General features: G+C 52.0%; 9 protein-coding genes across 9 annotated transcripts; 2 read left to right on the top strand and 7 right to left on the bottom strand.

Moving 5' to 3' along the window:
• Positions 1-283: 283 nt before the first annotated feature.
• K460DRAFT_272517 (uncharacterized protein) lies at positions 284-1,729 on the bottom strand (the record flags this gene model as incomplete). The annotated part of the gene is made up of 2 exons (XM_040927806.1): positions 284-1,060; positions 1,169-1,729. Coding segments are annotated over 2 exons (1,338 nt in total), but the record flags the coding sequence as incomplete, so codon positions are not given.
• Positions 1,730-2,078: 349 nt separating this feature from the next.
• K460DRAFT_361045 (VHS domain-containing protein) lies at positions 2,079-4,310 on the top strand. The gene is made up of 5 exons (XM_040932383.1): positions 2,079-2,405; positions 2,803-2,868; positions 2,915-3,003; positions 3,054-4,048; positions 4,098-4,310. The coding sequence occupies exons 1-5, from the start codon at positions 2,400-2,402 to the stop codon at positions 4,148-4,150; spliced, it is 1,209 nt and encodes a 402-aa protein (XP_040792781.1). The 5' UTR covers positions 2,079-2,399; the 3' UTR covers positions 4,151-4,310.
• A 1,157-nt stretch (positions 4,311-5,467) lies between these two features.
• K460DRAFT_390765 (uncharacterized protein) lies at positions 5,468-7,485 on the top strand. Its single transcript, XM_040935794.1, has 7 exons — positions 5,468-5,822; positions 5,876-5,976; positions 6,026-6,204; positions 6,270-6,823; positions 6,873-6,930; positions 6,986-7,058; positions 7,109-7,485. Exons 1-7 carry the CDS (start codon positions 5,715-5,717, stop codon positions 7,113-7,115), a joined length of 1,080 nt encoding a protein of 359 aa, XP_040792782.1. The 5' UTR covers positions 5,468-5,714; the 3' UTR covers positions 7,116-7,485.
• A 127-nt stretch (positions 7,486-7,612) lies between these two features.
• On the bottom strand, positions 7,613-9,389 carry K460DRAFT_350301 (uncharacterized protein; the record flags this gene model as incomplete). The annotated part of the gene is made up of 6 exons (XM_040931492.1): positions 7,613-7,687; positions 7,742-8,136; positions 8,187-8,316; positions 8,369-8,922; positions 8,975-9,153; positions 9,361-9,389. The coding sequence occupies 6 exons, from the start codon at positions 9,387-9,389 to the stop codon at positions 7,613-7,615; spliced, it is 1,362 nt and encodes a 453-aa protein (XP_040792783.1).
• A 774-nt stretch (positions 9,390-10,163) lies between these two features.
• K460DRAFT_12379 (uncharacterized protein) lies at positions 10,164-11,483 on the bottom strand. The gene is made up of 3 exons (XM_040926638.1): positions 11,473-11,483; positions 10,817-11,372; positions 10,164-10,757 (listed from the first exon to the last, which is right to left on the bottom strand). The coding sequence occupies exons 2-3, from the start codon at positions 11,168-11,170 to the stop codon at positions 10,419-10,421; spliced, it is 693 nt and encodes a 230-aa protein (XP_040792784.1). The 5' UTR covers positions 11,171-11,372; positions 11,473-11,483; the 3' UTR covers positions 10,164-10,418.
• Positions 11,484-12,196: 713 nt separating this feature from the next.
• On the bottom strand, positions 12,197-16,920 carry K460DRAFT_301008 (uncharacterized protein). Its single transcript, XM_040929856.1, has 4 exons — positions 16,737-16,920; positions 15,844-16,645; positions 12,729-15,796; positions 12,197-12,678 (listed from the first exon to the last, which is right to left on the bottom strand). Exons 2-4 carry the CDS (start codon positions 16,519-16,521, stop codon positions 12,489-12,491), a joined length of 3,936 nt encoding a protein of 1,311 aa, XP_040792785.1. The 5' UTR covers positions 16,522-16,645; positions 16,737-16,920; the 3' UTR covers positions 12,197-12,488.
• Positions 16,921-17,434: 514 nt separating this feature from the next.
• Positions 17,435-17,935, bottom strand: K460DRAFT_350303 (uncharacterized protein; the record flags this gene model as incomplete). Its single annotated transcript, XM_040931493.1, has 1 exon — positions 17,435-17,935. The coding sequence occupies one exon, from the start codon at positions 17,933-17,935 to the stop codon at positions 17,435-17,437; it is 501 nt and encodes a 166-aa protein (XP_040792786.1).
• Positions 17,936-18,322: 387 nt separating this feature from the next.
• On the bottom strand, positions 18,323-20,364 carry K460DRAFT_350304 (uncharacterized protein; the record flags this gene model as incomplete). The annotated part of the gene is made up of 3 exons (XM_040931494.1): positions 18,323-19,152; positions 19,200-20,151; positions 20,275-20,364. 3 exons carry the CDS (start codon positions 20,362-20,364, stop codon positions 18,323-18,325), a joined length of 1,872 nt encoding a protein of 623 aa, XP_040792787.1.
• Positions 20,365-21,480: 1,116 nt separating this feature from the next.
• Positions 21,481-24,315, bottom strand: K460DRAFT_270437 (Pkinase-domain-containing protein; the record flags this gene model as incomplete). Its single annotated transcript, XM_040927650.1, has 5 exons — positions 21,481-21,585; positions 21,637-21,971; positions 22,023-22,122; positions 22,170-23,429; positions 23,557-24,315. The coding sequence occupies 5 exons, from the start codon at positions 24,313-24,315 to the stop codon at positions 21,481-21,483; spliced, it is 2,559 nt and encodes an 852-aa protein (XP_040792788.1).
• Between the last annotated feature and the right edge of the window lie 2,230 nt (positions 24,316-26,545).

Raw genomic sequence — 26,545 nt, forward strand, 5'->3', positions numbered from 1 at the left:
TCGGGGGAGGTAGTGGAGCGGGGCGGATGATCAATGGCCTCCCATCACGTGTCGAGCTATGACCTTCACAATGAGAACCATGGTTTAGTTCTATTGGAGGCAAGCTAAAGCAAAGATTCCAGAGCGTACAGTGGCAATCCATGTGATGCTATGCATTTAACTAATATTCATAAATTGACCTGATATACATATTCATCATGATCTTAATTCTAGACAGAACCTGAGCATTGATAATCTCGACCCACATCTTACATCTGATCTTGAATACTTCCCTAGTTTCACTTTAGAAATTAACGATGCCCTCGACCCACTCGATATCGTCCCACGTCGCCTCCCAGATGTTCAGCACAGTCATCACCCACGCTTTTCCATCGCGCCTCATCGTCCCAATGCAACGACAGATTCTCCCTTCTTGCAACAGACGCCTGCTGTCGTACTCGTAGAGTGGCACCGATTCCCAGATAGCAGCTTCGTACACAGCCTTGATGTGGGGCGGCTTGGGGTGGAAGAGATCGCAGAAGGTGAAATGTTGCTTCGTATCAGTTCGCTCCGAATCAAGCACGCGGGCATAGAGCTCGACGGTGATACGCTTGCCGGACCTTGAGGCTTGACAGCTCTGATTGATCGCCTCACCGATGCGAAAGCACGTCTTCAATAGCGTGCATGATGTCAAGCCTATGATAGGCGAGCGGTCGCGGACAGAGTCTGGGAACGATGGTCTAACAATGGGTTTCCGAATCTTTATGACACCCATGTTGCCAGTTGCGGCTAGCAGTCGAGTCGTCAAAGTTACTGGCGATACATATTTTCTGGAAAGGGGTTGAGAGTTGTAGATGCTAGTGTTTGGCTTTGACATAATGGCCGTGTCTGTAGTTGAGCCCTGGCTAAGATGTTGCTCGGTATCATCAAACACGGTGCTCGACTCGGCTGATGCGTATGAAATTTCGTCAACTTTGTCGCTAACCTTGTCATGTAACTCAGAGGTGAGTAGCAGAAGATCATCGTCATTGATATCGTTATCAAAGTCATCGTCGTCAATGATTGAGCCATCAATCTGGTGCTGCGGTGAGCTAGGTTCGAATTGGACAGAGCCGTTAATATTGTAATCGTGAATTTCGAGTTCGGATAACTGACGATCAATGAGACCCTCGAATTGTAATGAGAGCACAGTGTCATGATGGATACTTCGAGCTGACTTAGAGTTATCATTCTTCAAGATAGTGCTTTGGGCGATCTGGACAGGCTGGCCCTGCTTTGAAATTGCATCAAGATTTCCATCAGTGAGAGAAGTTTGAGTGCCCGTTGCGTAGGCGAACAGTGGTCGTGAGCTCTCAGATGCAGGCGTCTTCGCCATGACTAAGGCAGACTTGCGGGTAGTTTTTGTCACACGAAAGCTCTCCGAGACACGTCTCTGATTCGAACCATGGTTGTCGTTTGCATTTTTCCTCGTGTAGCCCAATGTGCTCTCGCCATCGGCCAGCCTTCGTCGCTTCCTTGCAGGGCTAGGAGGTGGGCTTTCTAGCACAACTGGCAAAGGCGCATACTTCACGAGATGTGTCGGCTCATTAGAACTACCGAGCCCAAGGTATTGAGCAACTGCAGGATTGTGTCGCAGTCTGCGGTTGCCGGTTGCTCTTAGTCGAGGCTGAGTTTGTTGGCTTCGTGTCGTCGCTGATGATCGTGGCGTGAGGAGCTGTGTTGGATGACGGTTGACGGCCGTGAAACCTGATGAGACAGGAACTGGCACATATTGTCTATGAACTTCGGATTAATTCTTGAACGAGAGCAACGAATGATGATAGATTGATGAGTGGACTCGCGCTTTGGGCCTCTCACGTATCGTCGCCATTCTTTCTCTCCCTCGTTGGCTCTGCGCTCCTACCACGATACAAGACCCCTGCCGTGTTCTCTAGATCCATAATTAGACAGTGCGACGGATGCGAGTGAATGGCAAGGTGAAGAAGATTGTGGGTGAATGGAGCGGTGGCACGCGACGCGTCGTGCACTCGCTTACTCAGCCCCCACCTGCCAAACATCCAAGGCGGGGCGGCTCCGAACGGAGAGCTTCATTCACGTACCGCGTTCATCTTGGGAACTGCCATACAACCTCCTTACTCAGCACCTGATCTTTACGCCTCATTAGTCCTCCTTGAAAGGTTCGATAACTCTTACCTGTACTATCTGGGCATCTTCCAGTGTTGTCTCCTCTTTATCTGAAACACCCAATATCCACGCTTTTCTACACCAGTCCGAACGTGAGTTGCGGCTTTGGTCCCCTAGAGGTTGGTTGGGAATTCGAATAAGCAGGTTGCATCTTCAAACAATCATATCCTTTCCTGGCCGTACAGTTTTAGCTGTTGTCGGCGGACAGGTTCTCGCCCAAACACCTCAAACTCACAATGACGGTAAGCTAACCTCAAAGTCAATTACTGTATATGCTTGCTTCAAGGCAAACTGTTTAATCCTCCGATTTCTATTATTTATGTCCTTCTACTCCTTATTACTATTGTTCGTCTTCGAGGCGTTACCATGGGTTGAAGCTCGTCGCGTCGAGACCACGAGCCTCTTCTCGATTGCCAGGCCCTCACATCAATCTTTTCCTCATCTACCACTTTAGTTTCGTTCGAAGTACAAGCGCTTCTTCGTACCACGAAAGCATATACATGTCGAGCGTTTCTAGACCTGAGAGTTCTTACAAGCCCCTTTACTGCCATAGGGCACTCGACACATAGACAGATCTTCCTTCATGCTCATCCTTATTTCGAACCTTGCCACAGTACTGAAACTCTTGCCCCGCAATAGAAACACGCATTCTCGGCCGTTACCGTACAGGTTGAACGGTTGACGAGTGAGCAATACGAGGAAAATGTAAGTGACTCCTTGCGCCCCTACGTCATGGTGCTGAACAGCCAAGGACATTGGTGGTGTTGTCGACCTCATTGAAGTCATTCGCATTCAATCGTCCGGTCCTACAGAAGCTGCACGAGCTCTCCGAAAGAAACTGTAAGCGAGAAGAGCGCGTTTTGGCAATATTCTTTTGACACCAACCTCAGCAAATATGGAAATGTACATCGCCAAATACGTGCGCTGGTTATTTTGGACGCTCTGATTCAAAATGCTGGCACTAGGTTTCAAAAGGGATTCGCAGATGAACCCCTTCTTGAGCGGCTTCGCATTCTCGCCAGGGACGATATGGTCGATGCAGAAGTGCGGCAAAAGGTCAATGTTCTCTTCCGACAATGGGCTGTAGCGTACAAAGGGACACCTGGTCTCGAGCGTATTGCCACACTGCACAAAGAGCTCCCTCGTACAAAACGTCCACAGCCACAGCAGTCCCGCATTGTCCGACAGCAAGATGCGGAAGCAGCGCGTGAACGTGAGGAGCATTCACCCCCTCCGTCTCCTCCAAGAACCAGGCGTCCGGAGCCACATCAAGCGTCTCCCTCAATAGGCCGGACTGTTGCTCTTGGCGCTTCTACGTTGCCCGGTTCGTCGATCTTCAGAAAGGACAAAAAAGACAAGAAGCACCGGGGGAAGACTTTCAATCTGGAGAAGGAGAAAGGACAACTTCTGGAAACAATTGCCTCCGCCAATGTCGCTAGCACAAACTTGTTGAACGGGTTGCAACTCATCAATCGCGAGCAGCAGCGTGTCAGTGAGAACCCCGAAGTCATGAGGCGATTCGAAACCTGCAAACAGCTCCGTCGTCAAATTTTACGCTATATTCACTTGGTGGAGTCTGAGCAATATATCGGTGGGCTTCTTAACGCCAATGACGAGCTCGTTAAAGGCCTAATGGCGTTCGAGATCATGGACAAGAGTATTGACGACGACAGTGACAGCGACAACGAGCCAAGCACATCGCCTTCGGCCGAGTCGGGTATGGCTAGGTTAAGGATCGATGAACCTGCGCCCGTGAAGCCACCGAGGCCGATGAGCATACCCATGCCGCCAGCACCAGCGCCAGCACCAGCGTCTGGTAAACAACGAGCCGATCCCGAAAGCGAGCCAGAAGATGATGAAGATGATCCATTCGGCGATCAAAATGGTGAGAGTTTCTTCAGTATTGTTCGCAGTCATTGTCTAACGCCGAAAAGTCGTCAATACTCCGCGGGTCGAGAGGGGTCAGCCTACCTGGAGAGACGTATGAGAGTTGATAGTGGGCTTTCGCGATTAGGTCGTGGGTATCACCTCATGCATGTGAGCTGTGAGCTGTAAACTTGTGCATTCAAGGTTTCAACGCTGGGTGATTAATTAAGTTTTATTTAGCTAGATTTGAAATTCACGCAAATATTCACATTTACGCGAAACATTGTTATCTTTGCCCTGCCTTGATGTCGCTCACTTACGACTGCGCCACTGCCACGACGTCATCCTCCACTAGCGTGAAGCTGACATTGGTCCAACTGCGGCGCATGAACGCCCTCTCCAACGGTATTAAATCCTTGCCTCCTCGATATCTTACTTATTCCCACGCACTTCAGACCGACAGCCACCCTTCCTATACTCTCCAGACTGTAAGTTCGCCAAAGTGCGGTTTCCTTCTACGAGGTGGCCGGGCGCTAACACCTCGATCACAGCGCGTTACCGACATTCTACCAACCCGTCCTCCGTGCAACTTCCAACTTCTCGAACGAAGCGTATCCCCACCTATACCTGACAACCACATTCGAAAGGAACTCGTCTTCCGCCAAAATGCCTGCATCTACTACCAGCTCCATCTCCTCGGCCGCCGGCTCGATTGTCAAGCCTCAGGGCGGCAAGTGCTCTTGCCTTAGCACCGACGACTGCAGTTGTTGCTGCATCCCATGCACAGTTATGTAAAGCTTCGATTCAACGGTTACGGGTAGCACAAAGGACACCATGTATTATCAAGAGCGCAATGGCGCGATACCGGCTGTGCAAAGACTGGGGTGTTTTCAGTTGATACGGATTGAGCGAGCATACTGTGGAGATTTGAGATTTACTGGAGTTCAAAGGGTATACATTATTGGCAAGCGCTGTCGAATGTCTGTTATGGCGGTCCAGAGTGGATGAGCGGCAGGGTCTCACAATCGCAATTCTGGTTAAACTTCGCGCTCCCTCCTACCACTTGGTAAACCAGTCATCCAGCAGAGACGAAAACGTGATATGATTGTACACATATTCATTGCGCGGCTCTCACAGTGTACTTTCCTCATGTTTCAATTCTCTGCCTACCCCTATACTTGTGGCGATGATTTGTCTCAGGTGTTCGCTACGCGGACCCTCGGGCGCTTACAGGTGACAACTTCATGCAGGATGCGGCGCAGCGGTCAAACACTGATGTCTGCCATGAACTTCATGGACGAACATTTGCCTTAACTTTTCGCTCATTATATCGCGCCTAATTTCGTCTCTCATCGACTTTCGTCCCATTTGTCTTACTCTCTAATCATCTGCGTTTATGTACATCTTCGTCACTCTTCGTCTCATCTACACTCCGACCCATTACTACCCACTACCATTTCCTCTCAATCATCTGATGGGGTATGCGCGGTGGAATGAAGGGTACTGGATTACAGCATTACTAATCGTTACGAATGCTAACCAGTTGCTGCATCGCCTTGCCCCTCCGCATGCTTGGCGCGTATGCATCGCTCAGCCTGGCGGGTCCTGTCACTACATATTAATGTTAAGGGCGACAATTTTGAGAAAAGGCCCCTAAGCTTCCATGCTAGGAAATTGTCTTTACGATGGCTTCGACTACTCGTTTCTCCCTGCTTGATTCATGGGCTGCCAATCTGGACATCCTGGAACCACATGATATACACACGACGATTCATATTGAGCAGGATAAGGATGTATGCTGTGAGCAGTAGTGATACTAAGTTCAGACCCTAACTCAACTCCACAGTCTAAAGTATCGTTCAAAGAAACGCGAATAACTAGTGGAGCGATCCCAAATATGTGCGAAATGGCACGTACCGACAAAGATGCTACTTGGTTACTTCGCCTGTAAATAAGTAATGCTACTGCCATAGGTATCTACCTAACGTTTTTGAAGCGTGGTTACCCCCCAGAAATACGAGCGTGTACAAACGAGGCGCATCCCTTACTCGGAGGCCACCATCGAAGCGTTCAAGCAACACTGGAACATACCCGACATCTGCTTCCAAGCACCATTGCAGACAGAAACATGCTGTTTCCAATTCTCTCCGATAGCGTGTGATCCAGCATGGAGCGGTACGTCTCTTGGCATGATCTTCACTAAGAAGGAACTTGTACTGCAGCCATTGACACTCCATCAGGATTCTTTCTACATTTGACTTACGGCCTCTCCTTCACTAGCACAGTGATCATAACACACAACTCAGATACTCGCTCTACCTTTGGGGTATACTCAGGCGTCGATCCCAGTCAAGTCAGCCATGTGGTTGAAAAACTTTGCAGAACGCAGAGCCACGCCTTCCAACCTGAACTGGTGCCGCTGTGTATAATGGATCTGGCCGTAACTCAATTGCGCACCTTTTGCTACAAGACATACTCCGACTTCCTCCCCATTCGAGAAGCGATGGGCATTAATCTTTACTACTTTCCAGCGCAAAACTTCCAGTCACCCGAGCTGACGCACATGCCTCAGAAGCTCACAGCGCTCATAAACGTTGCTGCAGGCAACGCCGCAGCTCTTCAAAGTACGTCTGACATCATCCACTACCTAGGGAGAATATTGCAGGCAGTACAACCTCCGACTCAGCTAGTCGTAGATATGCGAGATCACTTGGCCTTCCTGCAGCAGATACTAGACGGAACACGACGCAAAAACGAGTATATGAGGGAGTCGGTTCAAGGCATTGTACAAATGGTAGCTTCTTTTTCTTACCTAGTCTTTTTACTGGGATAACTTTTGTTAGGTTTATGCCGTTCTTCAACAAAAAGACAACGAGCTCAACCACCGCTACGGCGCTGACAGTAAGTTAAGCTTACTAGCTTGATGCCAGTGCCTAACCTTTTCTGCACCATTCAGTGCGCATGGTTGCAATAGTCACTCTTCTCTTTCTTCCGGGAACGTTTGTAGCAACGCTGTTTAGTGCAAGCTGGTATTTTACTTCCCATCACCCTAACCTATTCACCATACTAATTTTGATAGTGAGTGATGCTATCCCATTCACAACTCTAGCTGTCAGACCCGACACTCTCGAGCCCATTCGCAGAAAGCCGTGCCGGCGAATTATATCTTGACTCAACGCTAATATAATCTGGCATATCTAGTCTGGGACTTTTCCCCTGGTAACACGGGCTCTAAAGTTTCAGCATGGGTGTGGTTGTACTGGGTATGCACTGTGGTATTGACAGTGGTTGTTCTTGGCATTTGGAGAGGTATTCCTCTTTTAAAGGCACTCAGGGGATCACCGAAAACAGCATTTGAAAAAGAGGTGTAGTGAAGGCTCTCTTTGAGGGGTTAGCAGAACTTGCAGGTGTAGATTGCAACAACGGCTTAACAGAACTATCTAGCAGTTAATGAACACAATTATGAATTAGCGAAAGTGTCTATATGCATATATGCCTAGAAACAGAATCCTAAAACGAAACGCCGCTGCTCAATGATCCGAAGAAATAATGAACCCCAGGTCCAAAGACAAATTCTAAGCCACTACGGAGGCGTCGGCTTAACATTCTCCTCTGCGATCGTCATGTTATCCTTTCTCGGCGCCGTCTTCCTTACCATCTGCGGATGATGTCAGTTTATGATATAAACGTAATTCGTACATGAATTTCTCACCTTTACAATCTCCCCTCCCCCAGCCGTACTATGCTTCCGTCTCTGCGCCAACGGAACAATCTTTTGCCTCAAACTATCCCACGGACTCGGACCCTTCTCCCTCCCATCCGTCTCATCCCCATCGTCATCGTCATCATCTACACTTTCTACATCACCTTCCTCAACCTGCGTTGTTGGCGAGCGCTTGAGTTTACGAATAACTTTTCCGGTCCAGCGCGAGGCTTTACTGTTTTTAGATTTACTTTTGCGGGGTTTGTTGCGTTTCTTTCTGCGGGCGAGCGAGTCGTTGCGCCAGGCGATGAAGATGGCGAGTGTCATGGCAATTGAGACGCCGAAGTGGAAGAGTCCCCACTTTGAGGCTACCGGACCGCCTTCCTTTGGGTTGAAATTCCAGACTAGATGGGATGTCAGAGTCGGCTTTTGGGGGTGGTTTGGGTGTACGTACAGCTGGCGCTGAACCATGTAGAGAGGAACGTTCCCGGAAGGAACATGAGAGTGACAATAGCGATGACACGCATGTCGCCTCCGTGCTGGTGATTGATCTCATTGTCTCTCTGTTGCAGGACTGCGTACACCTAGTCAAGCTAATCAGTTCCTGTAAGATTGAAATACCTCGAATCGACTCACCATTTGAACGACGGATTGGCCGGCAGATCTCACGGTTTCGTTCTTTACCGTAACGTCCTCGATAAGCTGCTGTAGCCAGTGGAGGTGGTCTCGAACTTCACGCGAGACTGCTGGGGGAGCTTGTTTATGGTATTCGTCGAAATGCGAGTCGAGAAACTTCATGATTCTTTCCAAGTTTGCAGCGAAGGAAACGACTGTCGCCACGTTATCCGCTGAAGCTGTTAGTTTTCGAGGCATGTCGGCGAGATCACGCGGATCGACTTTGATCGCACTGCGGTCATACTTGTCGCACTTCATCGCTATGCGGATAGTGTTGAAGTGACCATAAGCTTCGTACTCGCGGTCCCAGAGACCACCAGATGCAGCATTTGCGAGAAGGATGGGTACGAGGAATGGCATGTGAGCTATGTCTTTTGCGTGGCCGAGATACTGAAGTAGCGTGTCGATGGTCCATGTGGGAAGGTTGAAGACAACGGCCCAGGTACTGCGAGTAGCCGGATCGTGAATCATTGCGCACTCGCAGAAGTTCAAGTTGGGAATGATGACGTATATACCTTGTGAACGATCAACAATAACTTCTTCTTATTTAATTATTCGAAAACTTACCTTTGACTCCGAAGTCACATTCCATAGGGCTGAACGTCATCGCGCAAGCCCCCAAATCTTGACCTTGGTTGTAGAAACAAAGATCGGCTAGATGCCAGTGCTCTTGGAGAGCTTTAATCGTGTTCAACGAGAAGGGCAATGTGTTTCTGTTGCGGCTGTCTTTGACCGACGTTAAAAGTCTAACGCTGCTTTAGCAAAAGTATACTTGTCACACACTGGTGATCATCCTACAGTCGCAGCGACCAATCGCTATCTGCTTGTTTTGTCCGAGACTGTTTACATAGCTCTGGAAGGTCGTCATCATGTTTGTTATCTTTGTTGAACGTAATATCTTTCTACCGTATGTCAGAAGCGGATCACACATCGCGGGCGGGGCTCCAACTTACATCCTTCTCCGATATCTCAACGAAGACATGTCTACCATTGGGCTCGAGATATCGCGATTGATTCCTCCAATCCTCTGTCAGCCAACGGAAATGTCCAGAAGAAGCCATAACCGTGAAATCGCAAAATCGCAAAGACTGGATGCTCTTGATAAGAGTCAGGAACTTGAAATTCGGTGGGCTACCCCAGATTTTTACTTTGAAAAAAAGGCAAATTGCGAGGCTTAGCCCAATCCTCTCAATGCAGCCAAAGCCAGCGCCTGGACTTAAATCGGCTGTGTTCACCTCAGCTTCGCGGCGGCCCCCAAGTTATGTAATCCTTGGCTAGCCTCTTACTCGCTGTTACCCGATGGACCATTCCTATCCTGGAAGATGGTGGTACGGCTGAAGTAGTGGTTGGGGGCCAAGTTGATGCTGTTAATCGCGGAGGCGTCCAGTGAAAGAAGAGCTGTGGAGCTTTTGGACTCCGGGACGCAGCAGTGGTTTCAAAGCTTCCTGATATCGAGGGTGGTGTTGGAGGCCCGATGATCATGGCCACGCCTCGAGAATCCAAACGCGGCAACTTTGTGGGCCGTGGAGTCATCATCTCTTTGGGCTGCATTCAAAATGCTTCATTTGAATCACCTGCCACCGGAACATACATATTGCAGTACGAACGGGCACAGTAGTAGGGTTTGTGCGGCGTGCTCACGTGGATGAGATGGCGGTTCTCGGCTCGGACCGCCCGCTCGCCTAGCCACGAGAATGACGTGAAAATTAAGCATCATGCTACCCACTTCTTTTCCTTATCGCAGCACTATTCCACTCAAGCTTTCCATGACATGTGGTGCGTAGCTTGGTCTGTCCTAGCTTGTCAATTTCAATGATCTACCCCATGCAGCTCTAGATACCGCTGAACCCTTAGTAACTCGGAGCTGCATAGAATATCTTCCCCAGGACGATTAAATTCGAAGAATGAGTGCGCACTAACTTAAGATATACTTCTAAACGACCCTTCTCTTCGGAATCTTCAACGTATCTCTTAGTAACCATGCCGCAGTCCTACCCCTCTCACCACCCAGTCAAGCACTCTTCTTTCCAACCTCTTCATCTTCATGCTTCTTCTCTCGTCTCAACTTCTTCAGCACACCATTTTCCCAGAGCCGCCTAATCGCGGTGAACCATCTCCAAACAAACAGAACTGTCAGCGTGAGCACAATCGTCACAACCCAATACAGCCACACCCAACCAGAAACCTTCGAGCCTGTATTGCCAGGGGCAAAGTCCCAGAACGAGGAGCTGAAGAAGGTCGCAACGAAGGTACCTGGCAGGAAGATGAGAGTGATGGCCGTAATCAGTCTCATGTCAGCTCCGTAGCGGTGATTGATCTCGTTGTCGCTTTGCTGGGACACCGCGTAGACCTAGGTTGTTAAGCGCCGCTTCATCATGTACGCAGCGAACGAAAAGGTCGTAGGCTCACCAATTGTACTAAAGACTGCACGCCATCTCTTAAGAAGTTGTTGAAATGCTTTATGTTCAACACAGACTGCTGCATCAATAATACTTGCTCCTGCACCTCAATACCATTGGCGCAGCAATAGTCGTTGGGCAGAGCTTTGAGCAGGCACTGGAGGTGATCGAGGATTTGGGCCACCGACGAGGCCCCATAGAACTCATGAGCGATGTCGCGCAGAAGTTCTGTTAGTTGTTGGGGCATGTTCCTCGGTGCAAGCCCATACCAGGAACGGGCTTCAGGCCTGAAAGACTTGGTACAGCCCATGCCGTAAGATAAGCCCACAAATTTAGCATAATACGACTTATTGCGACCTGTCATGTCATGAACCGCATAGGATATCAAAATGACTGGCACTATAAGGGGTGCAAAGCACAGCCTTGCAAGTCTTCGAGATGTCGTACCAAGTCGTTCAAGGTCTCTTCAGACAACGTATTACACACCCCGAATACTTGTCGTGTTACAATGTTGTAAGCTAATGCACAAGAGCCGAAAGTCGTTCCGGGAATGATTATGAGAAGCCCTGCAGTCTCTCTTGTTAATCATTGTGATGCTGCTGCCTATCCCATCATTCCAGACATTGTTGTGGATGATGTCTAGCAAACGGCTGATAGCACACGTACCTTTCCAGGAAGTATCACTTGGAACTGGACTGAAATACATGGCGCTCATGTCTGACGGGGGGAAACAAGGAAGGTAATTGGTTGGAATATGCCAATGGGCTTGTAGAGCTTGAATCGAGTCCAATGAATATGGAACTAGATCAGCAAACTTCCTGTAGGATCTTTCAGGCGTTAAAAGCCTGACGAAGATTAGTAAAGAGCCTGGTACTTTGAGTATTCAGGATTCACAGTCGCAGTGCCCATTTCGCGTCCGGCGACGAGTCTGAGCCCTCGCACAAGGCTGGTATATCCTCTTGGCGCACTTCTCTTTTGCTGAAGTTTGTCCCCGTCTGCGCATAGTCAGTAAAATTTCTTGGAATTGGAGAAAAAGCCTACACTCGTTTTGCAAACTTCTACATATATGTGTCTCTCGTAAGGAACCAACTTCTCGGGGTCTCGCTTCCAGCGCTCATATCTCCACTGAAAGTGAGGTGATGAAGTCATGGCCCAACACTAACAACTGGAGAGGCAGCTAAATGAGACAGGCTGAAAATGCAGGCTACCGCGCGGGTTAAGAAGAAGGTGTGCCACGTCGCATTTGCCGCTACCTTAGCCTCAGCCTCAGCCTTGTCAAGCATACCCTGGACACCTAAATGCTCTTTTTTATCAGCCTTAACGAGCCTGGATGACTGCTTTTGGGGCGCAGTGCTAATATAAGCAGTGAACAACAACACAGAGTTTCACTCCACATCTATTCAAGATTTCAGTCTAAGTGACAGTGATAACACGCAGCGTTAGGATATGAAGTATATTTCGTAAGGATATTTTGAGTATAAGCATGCTTTTGTCCTACTATAAAAGACAAGTGCACCACCCATGCCAAATAGAGTCGCGCAAATAGATCAGCCGCTCAAGTATCAATCTACCCCGTATCACTCCCTAATGTAATGTATCGAAGCACTGGCGTATGCTGGACACATCCTACACACGCTGTTCCCCTTGAGCGTCTTCCAGTCGTCATAAATAGTTTTTAGAGCTTACTTGCGGCCACCGTTTCCGCCCTTGGACACGATGTCCAAAATCAACTGGCGCGCTTCTTCACATCCCTCCTTGGTGCCAACAATCTCGATAGCCTCGTCCTTGGCCTGGTCACGGGGCACCTGGATCTTGGTACCAGTCTTCTTTCTCAGGCTGTTGATGGTGCTACCACCGGAACCAACGACAAGTCTAGATTTCGTTAGTTAAGCAATGATATCACATGGTGTTGTCTGTCTTACCTGTAGCTACGAGGGTCGGGCAGAATGAGATAGCCGGTAGAAGAAGGCTTTGACGCAGCTTCGATAGCAGCCTCAAGCGTCTGACGCGCCTTGGGCAGATTCTCGACGGGACCACGCAGGATCCAGGGAATGGTAGCAGAAAGATCAGCGCCCTCTTCAGGAGGATTGTTGTCGACGATCTCCCAGGAGTGTTCGTCGGCACCAGTAGTCGCGTCATCAGTGATCAAAGGCAAAGCGCCATTGGCACCTTTCCGGGCTTTTCCTGCGTCAGCCTGAGCGGGCTTAGGCGGCAGCTGCTGACCAGCGTGGTCCACGGTGATCTTGTGCTGGTTCTTCAGTTGACGGAAGAATTGGCCATTGTCGGAGATGGTGTGGTGGAGATGGCGAGGAACCTGGATCGTCTCGCCTTCTTGGCCCTTGACGAGCTCAAGAATGTGCTCCTTAGCCTTCTCAACAGCAGCTGGCTCACCGGTAATCTTGACTTGGCTGCGTGCAGCACCAGTCGTGGTTTGCTTAGGGATATCGAGCTGAATGCTGAGCTGCGATTCCAGCGAGCGACGAGTCTCACCGCCGCGACCAATGAGTAGACGATGCTTGTCGGGAGAGATCTCGAGAGTTTCGGTAGTCTGGTTTTCCAAGGCTGAGGCTTGGGCCTTGAGCGCGGCGACGATCTTCTCCACCACGCTCTTGGGACCCTCAATACGAATGGAGGATTCGTCGGATTCAGCCCGAGGGAAGCGCACCATACGCGCCAAATCACGGGCGTTATCAGGTCCACCGGCCGAGGTCACAACGGAGCGAATGTTCGCACCGCTGCCACCAATGAGGTTCCTGTGATGCTTCCTGTCAACCTCAAGAGTCTCAACGACGGTATCATCAAAGGCCTTGGCGCGCTGTTGCAGAATCTTCTTGGCCTCCTCGACTTGCTTCTTAGTACCCTTTAGCTTAATGTCAGCACGTCCAGATGGAGCAGCGCCTTCACGAGCACCAGGTACATCGATTTGGCAGCCGGTCTCGAGACGCAGGTTCTCCATCTCGCGCCCACCGGAACCAATCAGTTGTGGGACCTGGCTCTGAGCGACAGAGACAGTATCACTGAAAGAGTTGTCCATGATGTACTGTAGGAGGTTGAGTACTTCGTCGCGGGCTTCGTCTGCACCCTTCTTGGGACCTCGTACAATGACCTCGTCTTGGTTTTGGCCTCGAACCTTCCGCTGCGAAGCCGCATCTGAAGCCGCGTCGTCGTCGTGATGCTGCCTCCTGGGGAAGTTGATTCGAACACCGTAGCGATCCTGCAGACGCTCGACCTGCTTTCCACCAGCTCCGATGAGGTCACGATGATACTGCGGCTTGACCTTCAGTACATGGGTTGCTTCATCTTCAAGCTTCTTCGCCATATCGAGAATTTCCTTCTTACACAGCTGGGCCTTGGCTGAAGGGCCCTTGAGCTGCACCTTGCCATCATCGATCTGAACATCAACATCGTATTTCTGGCGCAATTTCTGGATGTTCTCACCACCTTTGCCGACGAGGTGACTCGCGTATTTCTGCGGGTAGTCGAAGCTGGTAACATGGTTACGCTCAAGCTCGTCCTTCTCAGCCTGCTCGATAAAAGCAAGGATCTTGGCATTGAGTTCATCAACGGCATTAGAAGGTCCACGGATGGCAAAGTGATTGTTCGAGCGGCTGTGAGCCTCAGGACGTCGCTGGCCGAACAAGGCTTGAACAGGAACTTGATCATGCGCAAGACCTTGTTGCTCGTCACTGACGAACTGCTCGATCTTTCGGTGGAACTTGGGATTGGACTCCAGACCACGTGACTCGATTTGCGGTTGCTTGCTGGTAAGGCCCTGAATGTACTGTTGAGCCTGTTCGAGACCCTTTTGGTATGCTTTGATCTCGGCAGACGACGGCGCGCCACGTGGAATGGTATATTCATCGTGAGGAGTGCTGCCCTCATAGACGAGAATTAATTGTGGTGACTGTCCAGCCTCGTCTGGGAAGACAATGTGTACACCATGATCCTGTCGAACCTTGGGTGCATTACGCTGTCGTAGGAACTGATGATAGAACGGGTCAACATCCATTGTCGCGAACCTGCTCGGTGGGTGACCAGCAAAGACGCTCATGATATCACCACGGGCCTTCATGCTGTTCTTGCCGTTCTTTGCGTAAATCTCCCAGCCAGTCGGGGCATCACGATCACTGGGAGCCACAATGCTAGCCTCGTGAAGGCGCTCAAACTCAGCCAAAGCCTGACGCTGGCGCAAGTATTGCGTCAAGTTGTGGGCGTGCGCTTGAGCATTGGGGCCCCTGTGCTCGCGGGCGGCATCGGCGGTCGCCATCGTCATGCTGGCAGCAAGGTCTTCGAGCTTGTTGATACCCTGCTCGATCTTGTTAGGAGGACCAACAATGTAGACAGTCTCGCTGTCATCTGAGTTGGGAGGCAAGACGATGCTGCAGCCAGTCTCCTCCAAGAAGTCATGCAAAGAGCCACCCCGCTCGCCAACAATGAACTGGTGTCGGCCACGCTCGATGGATCGCTGCTCAACAGCTAGTTGTTGGCGCAGCTGCTGAACACGGCGCTCAAGCTCAGCCTGGACTTGCTGGGCAGCAACTCGGTCTCCAGAGATTTGAATGGGGAAGTTCGTCTGCGGAGTGAAGGAAACGGGCTGATTGCGGGGAGTCTGCGGCGGTGCTTGAGAACGCCACGTATGGTACTGAGGAATCTGAATGTTCACATCCCGACCTTGTGTAAGATTGTCCGTATGCACATTGTGGGGACCAGCCAGGAAAGGATAGAACTCGGCAGGGATTTCCTTCAGACGCAGGTTGACAGTCGAAGTGCGCTCGTTGACAATAGCGTCGATCTCACGACGAGCCATTTCGGCGGTCAGCGCATTGCCTTCGATATGAACATTGACAACGGTGTCCTCATCCTCGCCCGGCTCAGCCTTTGGGACTTGAATGCGGGCGCCAGTGCGCTTGCTGATTTCTTGGATCTTTGAACCTTGGCGGCCGATGATATGAGCGCGAACGGAGGCAGGAACGGGTACATCGACCGATTGCTGTTACTTGTTAGTCTTCTGAAATTCTCAGGGGGGAGTAGTCTTACCTTAGAACCGACTTCATTGGCAATCTCCTTGAGCGATTGCCTCACAGCATCCACTGGACCGGTGGACTCGAAGATGACAGTGCCACCAGGTCCAGACTTGTACTCGAGCTTGGCCTTGGAGCGCCTGTTGATATCGCGGATGATGTCGTTCACAGGATTCTTCAGCTGTTGGCGAGGGGTAAGCTGGTTGGGCGAGAAGGAGATGCGCTCCGTGTGTTTGCCAGGAATATTCATAGTCGGGAGAGCAGGGCCGCGGCCGACAGGCAGAGAGGCGGGCGTGCCGGCCCCGGAAGCCGGGTTGGTGCCATTAGCAGCCGCGCTGCCATTCACACCGTTGGACGTGACCGCAGCAGGCTTCTTGCCCCAAGTGGGCGCAACAGAAGCCTGCGCACGAGGCTTGACAGGACCAAGAGCTGGGAAGGCCTCCTCAGACGCAGTGTTCAAGGCGGGCTTTTTCGCAGGAATAGGGGTGTCTTCGACCTTTTGCTTGCCAGCAGCCTTCTCGCTAAGAGGAGCAGCCTCGGAGGCAGACTTGGCGGACGTCGACGGCGCAGGATGAGCAATGTCCTCCTCATCCGGGACATCCTCGACCGTGACGTGGTGGTCGTGCTGCTCCATCAGCTGTTGCGCAGGGGTAAGACCCTCGGTGGCAGAGCTGGCAACTGCTTCGGATGCCATTTTTTAGTATAAACCGTTTCGAGTTGACCAAAGGGTATTCGCGTAGACGGTGGGGGTGGAGGTTTAGAAGTGCAGAGCCACTTTGAGGATCGCAGGAGTTGTAGGTTAAGATTTACGTATAGATCTGCAGCAGGCGTCAGCAAAGTGAATGGAAGGTCTAGTTTGCGCAGATCCTGTGGGTTTCACTAGTGAATGCAATGGTTGGGTCTTCGTACCAGAGATGAGATGGTCTGTCACTGAAGCACAGCCAAGGAAGAGATGTATGGACTCGGTGATAGTTGCAGGTGCTCAGTAAGCCATAACGCTGTCGGGCGTGAGTATGCGGACACAATTGTATATAAAGACGACGACTACTATCGCAGGAGCCGTACAGGTGGGTGTGGTGACGATGGAGAGCTGTAGGACGATGTGGCCGTCTCCAGAATGTCCTCGAACTTGCGACCCCTGCTTCCCCGCCAATTCCAAAAGGGAATGGTCGCCGGCTTGTGCGTTCGCCCACACCTGGTTGGTCACCCGAAAGTGTGTATCACGACTTCGACCAAGGTTGGACTACTCCGCTATGCAGATTCTATACTTTCAAACCATCACACGTAAATACCTCAGAGCGAAGCCTACAGGATTTTATCCGGCATGCATTAGCTCAGCATCTACTTGCGCTAAGGTTGTTTAAGAACCTCGGAAGCGACCAGGCTCTAGGGACCATATGGAAGTACTCTTCAAGATAATTCAAAAAGAGTCAAATATTTGTAGGTAATATGAGAACCACAACTACCGACAAGAAGTACCTCTCATACTTTCCACCAAAGAAAAAAAAAGAAAAAAAAACATAAACTGAAAGCTCCTTCAAAAAAACCACTCAAAGCCCTCTGCCCCCCCCTTCCCTCCATCACTCAAGTCACGCATCACTAAAAACTCAATCATCCAACCTGCCCCTACTCTCCCAATACACAGACCCAAACCCGCCCTGCCCGCCCTTCTTCTCCTTAACCACGCCTCCCTGCGCCAAAGTAACCCCCTCCCCATCAACAACACAATACGCCTTGCCCAGCCCGCCCGCCGCATCACTCTCGACGGCACTCTTGAATTTCTCCAGACACATGTCGCGCGTAATCTCGTAGCGCGGCGCAAGCGGCGTGTTATCGTATACGCTGACTTTGTACACCCAGCGCAGCGGTTTGTTGTCGTCGTGGGCGGTCAAGGTAACCGTGGCGACGAGCGGGTTGCCTTCGGTGATGGTCTTTTTTTCGTCGGGGCCGATGAAGGTCTCGCAGAAGGTTTGGTAGCCGAGCGTGTATTGTTGTTCGCTGGGGAGGTGGGTTTTCATGCAGGCGCCGGGGACGGGGGCGCGGGGGGAGAGGGCATAGGCACCCGTGAGGGGGGCGAGGAAGAGGAGGGTGGAAAGTAGGTTTAGCATTGTGGTGTAGTTGTTCCGTGTATGTGGTTAAGCTTGACAGTGAGAGATATCGTAGGCAATGGTGAACGAACTGTCTGGAAGCTTTTGAATACAGACAGAACTCCTCGAGTTTATAACTAGCCCTATAAACAATGAAATACCTATCAAAAGACTCAAGACCCTAAGCGAGATGGGGACCTCTTTGTAAAAATTACCGGATTAGTCGACTACCTTTGTCCCAACAAGGACTGGATCAGTTTGAGGTCTTGAAAGGATAGCACCATGCATTGTCTTCGTGAAACTTGAAACTTGCAAATTCGTGGTACGATAGACTCTTCCCTGTTAGTTTCCCAAGGTGCTATATATATACACAGAAATCCCTTAGGCCAACCGTCTCCAAGGCCGATTCTATCGGTAAAATCCCTCGTCCCCACCAACAGGTGGCGCACTCGGGGCTTGCCCTCCAGGTCGATATGGCATATATCCTTGCGTAGGTGGTGGGGGGCTAGATGCTGGTCCAGGTGCTGCAGGTGGCGCATATGCGGGTTGTTGTGGTGGGTATCCATATCCTTGTTGAGGCGGTGGTTGCGAGTATGGGTCCGAGGGAGGCTGTTGGTCATGAGCAGGCTGTGGTGGTGGCGATGAGAGTTGTTCGTATCCTTGTGGTGGTCCTTGTTGGCCTGCACCTTGCTGTGGAGGATATCCACCGGGTTGTTGCGAAGGGGGATAGTCGTAGTTCGGTGGTGCTGAGGCGCCTCCTTGTGCTTGGGTGGGCGCGACGAATGACTGTCGATTGTCCACAGGCGAATCATGGTGTCCAGTTGCTAGCTCCTGGGGTGCGAAGCTTTGCGGTCGACCCCCTACTGGTACCCTGCCCTGGGGAGGTGCGTAAGGGTCTGATACGGGAGCTGGTTTCGGTGTTTGTTGCTGAGGCCGTTGGTCAACGGGCGGCACCATGAAGAATGCAGGGGTTGACGCTGCGGGTGGGAACTGAGGAGGGGCTCCTTGCGGAGGAGGTGCCCCGCCATAGTTGAAACGGGTTGGGTCTTGCTGAAGGGGAGGAGGAGAAGATGTAGGCGGATATCCAGCATAGTTCGAGGGTGGAGGCGCATTGTAGGCGCCGTAGGGGGGACGGCCACCGTATGCAGGTTGAGGAGGCTGAGACATTGAGGCCTCGAGCATAGACTCGTAGTCCCGACGAGCCTTGATGAACTTCTCGTTCAACTGCGTGAAGTCATCTAGAGCTTATTAGTAAATTTTTTATAGAGCTAATCTACCAACTTACCCTTCTTCTGCGAGTATTTGCCAATCAGCTCAATCAGCTTCGGCCTGATGGCTAGTGTTGAGTGGTATAGCTCTGTAATCTCCTCGTTGTCTCGGACATCGCCGCCCGCTGCTTGTGAGCTTGTACTCAGTAAGGCGAGCAGCTTCTCCACGTTGCGTATTTGGGCAAACACCTCGGCCTCCATGTGCGCTTCCTTCTCCAGCTCTTCGCGTGTTGGATCTTGCAACTTCTCGACATAGTTGAGCGGGAAAATGCCTGTCTGCCCGCGGAGCGATCCCTTCCACCAGTCCTTGTACACTGACTCCAGCACTGCAATGATATCGCCCTTGCGGAACTGCAACTCGCCGGGCTCCGAGGGCTGGAAGTCGAACAGGGCTCGCACTCGTGAAACCGTCGCCGCGGTGGTGCCCGCGGGTACAGGCTGTGATGACTTTGCGGGTTGGGGAGTTGCGCTTGACCCAGCTTCTTGTGGTGTGTTGGATTTTGCAGCAGTCGGGGCTGCGCCCTTTGACTCCCTTATCGACATTGCGAGCGCCATTTGTAGTTCTTCCTCCTCCTTCTGGCGGTCCGTATCAGATATCTGCGTCTTCTGTGGCTTGGAGGGTGCTCGCAGATTTGGATTCTGTGTCTTCAGCTTCATGTAGGCGCCCGACATGATGCCTAGGTCAGGGTCACGAGCGAACATCTCAGTCCACTCCGCCATGCGTTCAAGTATCTTTGCCTTGACAGCCTGGTGTGTATTTCTGTCGCCAGCCAGCCTTAGCAGAGCATCTGTGAAGCTCCGCGATGCAAGCTCCTTGTGCATTTGAATTCCACAGTTCTGGCTGAGGGCGTTCGCGAGCTCGAGGGTATAAAGTTGCACGTTCGCATTTCGGTGTGCTAGCCGCTTGATCATGGCAGCAACTGCATCTTTGGCGCCCGTATCCGCAGATCCGACTTTGTCACATACATCCTATGGTGTCTTGTTAGCATTGGCAGGAAAGATGACATGGCCAAATCGCAACGTTGGGCATCCACGAGGCCCCCCGTCTAAGATGCCTGCCAGCGGGACCGTAGAAGAAATATATATCCGTACCAGTATGTATTCCCAGTTCTCGCTCGTCAGGTTCTCGTCGGTCGCCTTTTCGACGACATCGTCGAAGATATTCGATTGCGCGCGAAACATGGTGTCTGCCTACTTCGTGCTCGTCGAGGCTCCGTGTGGGGATGCGCAGTTGCACCGAAGTCGGAGAACGTGGTGAGGCACAGCGAGAGGTAGGGTGAGGATGTGAGTTTGTGTCAGGAGTGTCCAAGGTAAAGGTGTAGGTTGTAAGAATCGAGCTTGCGTCAACTAGGTGTCGTATGCAAGTAGGCTTGGAGCTCATGCTCCGTTGCGCTTACCCAACCTAAGCGGCTAGCGGGGTGATGACGAAGCTGTGGCGGCGGAAGGCAAGAGCAACTGAACGCCTGCCTCAGCCACAGTGAAACGCAAGGCTGTGTCTATTCACCACACTTTAGCAATACAACATAGTCATGACGTGATCTTGGTAAAGTCGTCAAGTATGGAAATCATCTCATTCGCAGAGTTTGTTCTCAGATTCGACTTTTCTGTATGCCGATTATGCCCCTAGGAAACTGACCGTGCCCTCTTCCAGATCATATATAGACACTAAACATTGGAAAGGGTGTATAGAACACAAACATGTCTTGAAAAAAAAGTCCCAAAGAGCCGGTTGTGAGACACACAAAAAAAGGACTAGGGGACTTCGAGCTCCTTCAGCTGCGGCACATCGAATGACTTTGCCTGGACGCCCAAATCTCCTCCTGAAGTGAAAGTTGGTGCTATGCGGTCTGAACAAGACGACCCGCATAGGCAATAGACATGTAATGCGCTTGCTAATCCGCTCGACTATGCTCATCCTGAATGTACATTGACGGCATGACATGGTTTCGATCTCCGTATGCTGATCGTGGCTCGCTACGAGCGAACCGTACGTAAACCGCTCTACCAAGCGATAATCGCTCAAAACGCCATCGGCCGTAATGAAGAAGGCCTTGAGCTTCTAGAATTGCCACATAAACTCGTGCTGTGTAGACTGAACGCGTGCCTCGAGTAGGACTTCCGGTAACAATGACCAGACCTTCCATTCGACACCGGGCCGCTCTACAATGCCTCCGTCTGGTTATACCACTCGACAAACGACTCCGTATCCGTGTAAGAAGAATCGCCGCCGTTGGAGTGCTTTGCGCCCGTACCTAAGTTCCTGCGATAAGAGACACCCATAAGCAAGGAGAGCTCTCTTTACATACCGCCCTTTTTGCGTCTTTCTTCGGCTCTCGCTTTCCTCGCTGATAGCACCAGCGGTGCCAGTGTATTCAGCGGCTCGGCGGTTTGGATGAACGGATGCTGAGGTTCTGTTAGTGATTGATTATCGAACAAGTACTGGGCCAAACTTACCACCAAGAGATCATGAGCACTCGCTCGCTTATCCGGATCAACTTTGAGCGAGAAGCCCAGGAAATCGCGGAATACGGGCGACAAAGCGTGCTCCTCCTTGATCGTGGGCGTTCCGTTCGTCGCAATCAGCCAAAGTGCACGCAGAGGGCTCTCATTCAGATAGGGCGGTTCTCCCTCAATCATCTCGATGGCCATGATGCCCAGTGACCAAATGTCCACCTTTCGGCCATATTCTTTCCGAGTCACAACCTCCGGGGCCATCCAGTATGGGGTGCCGACCATGGTCGTCCGCTTGTTGTGATTCTCGTTGATCTGTGCGCAAAACCCAAAATCGGCTGTTCCAGTACGTTAGAGATGATAACAGTGGGTTCCATGGTTCAACTTACTTAGCTTAATATTGCCTTCCAGAGAAAGCAAGATGTTGTCGGATTTGATGTCTCGGTGAATAACGCCCTTTGAGTGCAGATGCTGCAGACCGTGGAGAGTCTACAAATTAGCATAACGCAATTCACTGCGACAAAGAGTCAACTCACTTCTCTACACACGGCGGCTATCTGTCCCTCTGACATGATGTTGAAAGTCACCACGTCTGTCAAGCTTCCGCCTTCCATGTACTCCATAACGACCCACAAATCTCCCCTTACGAGGAAGCTGTCCATGAAGTTGACAATGTTCTTATGTTTGCTATCCTTCATGACGAGAATTTCGTTGATGATCAGATCCTTCTTCGGTTGCTGCTCAAGATTCATCTGCTTGATAGCCACGCATTTATTCGTGCCAACCTCATAGGCTGTGAAGACACCACCCGAGGCACCTTGGCCGATCTTGTTCAGGTTGCGGTACCTAAGGGTTGGGTCGGCATTGGTGCAGATAGCGTTGAGCTTGGCAACAATATCCGGTCCTTGGCTTTGACGAGGCCGCTGCCGCGGCCGGGGTGCCGGACCGACGCGAGCCTGCTGCGAAGGCAAGGGAATGTTTTGAGGATCTATTTGTTGCGCGAATTGCTGCTGGGTTGATGGTACTGGAACCGCAGCGGGTGCTGGTGCGTGATGTGCCGGTTGCGGTGCCCTTTGACTGACACTCCGGCCCAGGGGAGCCTTGGGCTGCTGTGCCGCTGCCATGGCTTGTTGCTGTTGCTGTTGGTACTGCTGGGCGGGCGATATCGCGGACGCACTAGCGGGGGAATCGAAGCGTGGCGGTGTGCCTCCAGTCGTGTTGGCACGACTGCGGGGCGCCGAGGAAATTCCAGTAGGGCTGTCGGTGATGGTAGGAGGCGCATAGGCAACCTGCGGGAAGTCATTCTCCTGACGCGGGGTCGATTGTTGTTGTTGTTGCTGTGTGACTATGGGACTGGGCGTTGGGGGTGCAGCTCGTGTGGGGATGGTGTTGGTCGAGGTGGAGGCAGCGCCCGGTGGCCTAGGCGCTGGTCGATTCGGAACGAGAGCGCCATTCAATTGAGGTGAATTGGGAACGGGCGAGGTAACACTGCGCGGGATTGGAGGCGGGGCGCGGGGGTTTTCGAAGCTGTCGTGGTCGTTCCGTGGGAAGCGCGGGCTCTGGGGTGGACTCAAGAGGGGCTGCACCGAGCCATAGGCGGGCGCGATGTTTGCTTGGTAGGCATAGCCTTGTGGATTTGCCGGGCCCATTTTGTCCCAGATGGCGTCCTCTTCGTTTTTTTCTGCGTTGTCCTTGTAGAAGTTGACGACATCCACGGCCGCCTGTGGATGCTGCTTCTGCTCCAGCTCTGTGATTCCATTTTGCTGCAACATACGTTGCCATTCCTTGGGAAGACCCTACACATTTGGATTAGCAAAAGACGGTAGAGGAGGAGGAAGGGCAGTAGTAGGAATGCCAGCACACGCCTGCACAAGCAAAAAAAAAAAAAGCCAGGCGCGGGTTGCGGTCAGTTGTGCCACGTACCGTGAACTCGCCCGTCTCGTTGTCGATGCTGACGTGGGTAACATGCATGGGATTGGTGGGCGTGGAGATGGTAGGGCGGCGCGGCGAACCCAGCATGCTGCTCACAAACGTGGAAAAAGTGCCCTTCTTCTTGCCGCCGTCGGACCTGCGCTTCTTGGCCGTGTCGCCATCGTCGCTGTATCGATTGCGCGGGCTCTTGGAGCCCGATGGCGGGGTATCCATCTTGCGCGCGAGGGTGTTGAACGAGGCCGACTGGCGCAGCTTGGGCGAGGACCTGAAGCGAGAGGGCGGGTCTGCGGTGAGGGAATGCTGGGGGCCGGCAGGTCGACGTGGGTCTTGGTCGTGGTGGTGGAGGCTAAGGTGGTGGGAGGAGGAGGAGGCGTAGAGGGCTTCCTCGACGATGGCGTGGTTGAAGGGCTCCCCGACCGAGGCCGGCGGAAGGTGGGCAATCGAGGGCACCGGGGCCTGGGAGGACGGGTAATTTACATTCGCGGCGGCGCGGTGGTGTTCGTGGACGGGCGTAAGTGAGGGCGAGCGACGAAGTGAGGAGCCCGGGGTTTGGGTGTCGGCAGAAAGCGACGAGGCGGCGGCGGCGGACTGGAGAGCGAGGCCTTGATTGGGCGTGAAGTAGGAAGCAGCCGAGGGGGCACGCTTGAGCGTGTTGGACTTTGCCTTGTTGTTGAGGTAGGCAACTGGCGGGGGGAGACGCTCCCTCTTGGTCAAGCGTCTCGAGGCCGTCTTGTTGCGTGTTTCCTCCATGATGGGCACGGCGCCTTTGAGGGCTGTCGTCCACTCGATGCCAGGCGCCCAAAGGCTAGTCGGCTTGCACGACCACGGCTTGCACGGCAGCTAGAGGGCAGCGAATGGGAGCGGGGCGACAAGGCTGTCAAAGGACGAGTGCAGGGCGAAGGAAGAAAAAAGGGAACAAACAATGGAATAGAATAGATACGATACGATACAGCACACCGTCAGTTGATGCAATGCATGGAAGAAACAGCTGGGCAAGAACAAGATCGCTCGCAGCAGACAGCACGGACAGGACAGGACAGGACAGGCCCTCTCAGCCCGTCGAATAATCCTGGCTCCTCGTCTCCCTCCTCTCTCTCTCTCTAGGGCTCTGTCTGGGTTCTGCCGTCGAGCCAGAGACGACATGTCCTCCGCCGCCGCCATGGGCCCTGCCTGCTTATTAGCTCCACAACGTCCAGGGTGCAGGAAAATGGGTTTCACGCCGTGTCTCCTCTCATTTCGAAGCCGAAGCCCCAGGCCCGCACCGCCCTGCGCTTGTCAACGTCTTGCCGCTGCTTTTTTTCCACCCCACACCACCTCGATCGTAGGAGTAGGCAGTCAATAAGGCCATATGTTGCCAGACATTGCTAGCTAGACAGGAACAAATGGAAAAAAAATAACAATAACAATAACAATAATAATCATGTTTCAAAGCTGCGTCGCGGTTTCTGAATTGGGCGTGTTCCATGGGCAGCTTCCCTAAATGACATGCGGCTCCTTCCCCCCCCCCCCCCGAACCTTCACATGTCTCTCTTCGACCCCCCCTCCCCCTCCCCCATCCATGCCACAACCGCTGCTTTTCGACGACACAGCAGGTTGCAGCGTCACTCCCGCCTCGCTTTGCGTTACAAATGCCGTGCACGCGACTGATCGTTTCCGATCCATGTGGCGCTTCCTCCCTGCCAGATCAAAGACCTCACTTATCAACCCTACCTATCCAGCCCCATCCACGCCTATCGACGTATTCGGTGAAGGGGGTGTAGGTCCGCCCGACAAAAACTGTCTGCCAGTGCCATCCATCACCACGACCAAACCCACCGATCGTCGCACCGCCAGCCAATCTCGACCCTCATCGAACCCGCCCACTTTGCGCAACGGCCCCCCCTTCGCCTGCAGGACACGACAGAAAAAGCAACAAAATCTCCAACGTCGTCGCTCATGAAACGCGCCATGCAGACGTCCACAACGCCCCCAAAGCAGCTAAAAAGCAACTAACAGTTGCACAAAAGTAACTCCAAGAGGAGAGACAAAAGCAACGTCAAGAACGGTAAGAAGAAACCCCAAGTCGCGCAGAGAGTCATGTCCGAAGATGCAGAACACAGCATTGCCTCAACAAACTTCCAAGGCATGGTGGCACGGACAACTCATCTGCACAAAAGTTCTAGAGCTCTGTTCACAGAGTCGCAGTTGCTGTATTGTCCATCTAGTAAGCGCCGTTGACCCTTTCACTACTGTGACTGCACATGGTTATCCCTCCCGTCGCGGTACCGGCCCATCTCCCGGGCCTGAGGCACGCTACCGGCGCGCACTAGCAAACGGCTCCGTCGACCATGGTGTTGGAACCGCTGATCAGCGCCAATGTCTGATGAGCAGGCGGCTGCATGTAGACAAGTCATGAGGATTCGACTGTCCATCTCCATTCGCTCTTAGCGACGTCTGGGCGCAAATGTCGAATGACTTTCCAAGACAACCATGTCCCGTGACGATGACTATCATTTCCGTCCATGTCCGCTTCGGGCGTTTTGTGTCATGCTTCACGTCGTCATCCTAATCTGTTGGGTACAACGTTAGAAATCCGATCAAGGATGAGAGTCGAAAGGAATATACAGCGTGTAACTTTGACACTGGGTGTATAACTAGTCTACACGTCTCTCTGCCCCTCCATTCCCACAACGTCCCTTTGATGTTCTTCTCGGGCTTCTTCTTTCTCTCTCATCGCCACTCGTGGCATCACCCCTGTGCTAGGGCTAGGCGGTCTTTATCTCTCTCCCCTTAAAAACCCCCGACGTGGGTATTGCAAGATCGCTCCAATAGTAATGCCATAATCGTTGCTCTTCAAAATCATACTTTGCAATCAAATTGACGGGACAGTATGTTCAACAGTGCCGTCAGGACAAGGAAATGTGCGCTTGGTGTGAAAACAACAACCTGCGCCAAGTAATGTGTGCTGCAATACCTTCAAGTCCGTCAGATCGTTATGCGG

The sequence above is a fragment of the Cucurbitaria berberidis genome (genome assembly GCF_010015615.1).
Source record: "Cucurbitaria berberidis CBS 394.84 unplaced genomic scaffold K460scaffold_1, whole genome shotgun sequence".
Classification (NCBI taxonomy): domain Eukaryota; kingdom Fungi; phylum Ascomycota; class Dothideomycetes; order Pleosporales; family Cucurbitariaceae; genus Cucurbitaria; species Cucurbitaria berberidis.

Coding starts and splice junctions, on each gene's coding strand:
- K460DRAFT_390765 (XM_040935794.1), top strand. CDS start 5,715: ATGGCTTCGACTACTCGTTTCTCCCTGCTTGATTCATGGGCTGCCAAT. Junction 5,823..5,875: donor ATATTGAGCAGGATAAGGAT/GTATGCTGTGAG, acceptor TCAACTCCACAG/TCTAAAGTATCGTTCAAAGA. Junction 5,977..6,025: donor GCTACTTGGTTACTTCGCCT/GTAAATAAGTAA, acceptor ACGTTTTTGAAG/CGTGGTTACCCCCCAGAAAT.
- K460DRAFT_301008 (XM_040929856.1), bottom strand. CDS start 16,521: ATGGCATCCGAAGCAGTTGCCAGCTCTGCCACCGAGGGTCTTACCCCT. Junction 15,797..15,843: donor CCAATGAAGTCGGTTCTAAG/GTAAGACTACTC, acceptor AACAAGTAACAG/CAATCGGTCGATGTACCCGT. Junction 12,679..12,728: donor CCCGACCCTCGTAGCTACAG/GTAAGACAGACA, acceptor AACGAAATCTAG/ACTTGTCGTTGGTTCCGGTG.
- K460DRAFT_12379 (XM_040926638.1), bottom strand. CDS start 11,170: ATGACAGGTCGCAATAAGTCGTATTATGCTAAATTTGTGGGCTTATCT. Junction 10,758..10,816: donor TGCAGTCTTTAGTACAATTG/GTGAGCCTACGA, acceptor TTAACAACCTAG/GTCTACGCGGTGTCCCAGCA.
- K460DRAFT_361045 (XM_040932383.1), top strand. Junction 2,869..2,914: donor GTGAGCAATACGAGGAAAAT/GTAAGTGACTCC, acceptor TGAACAGCCAAG/GACATTGGTGGTGTTGTCGA. Junction 3,004..3,053: donor CGAGCTCTCCGAAAGAAACT/GTAAGCGAGAAG, acceptor CACCAACCTCAG/CAAATATGGAAATGTACATC.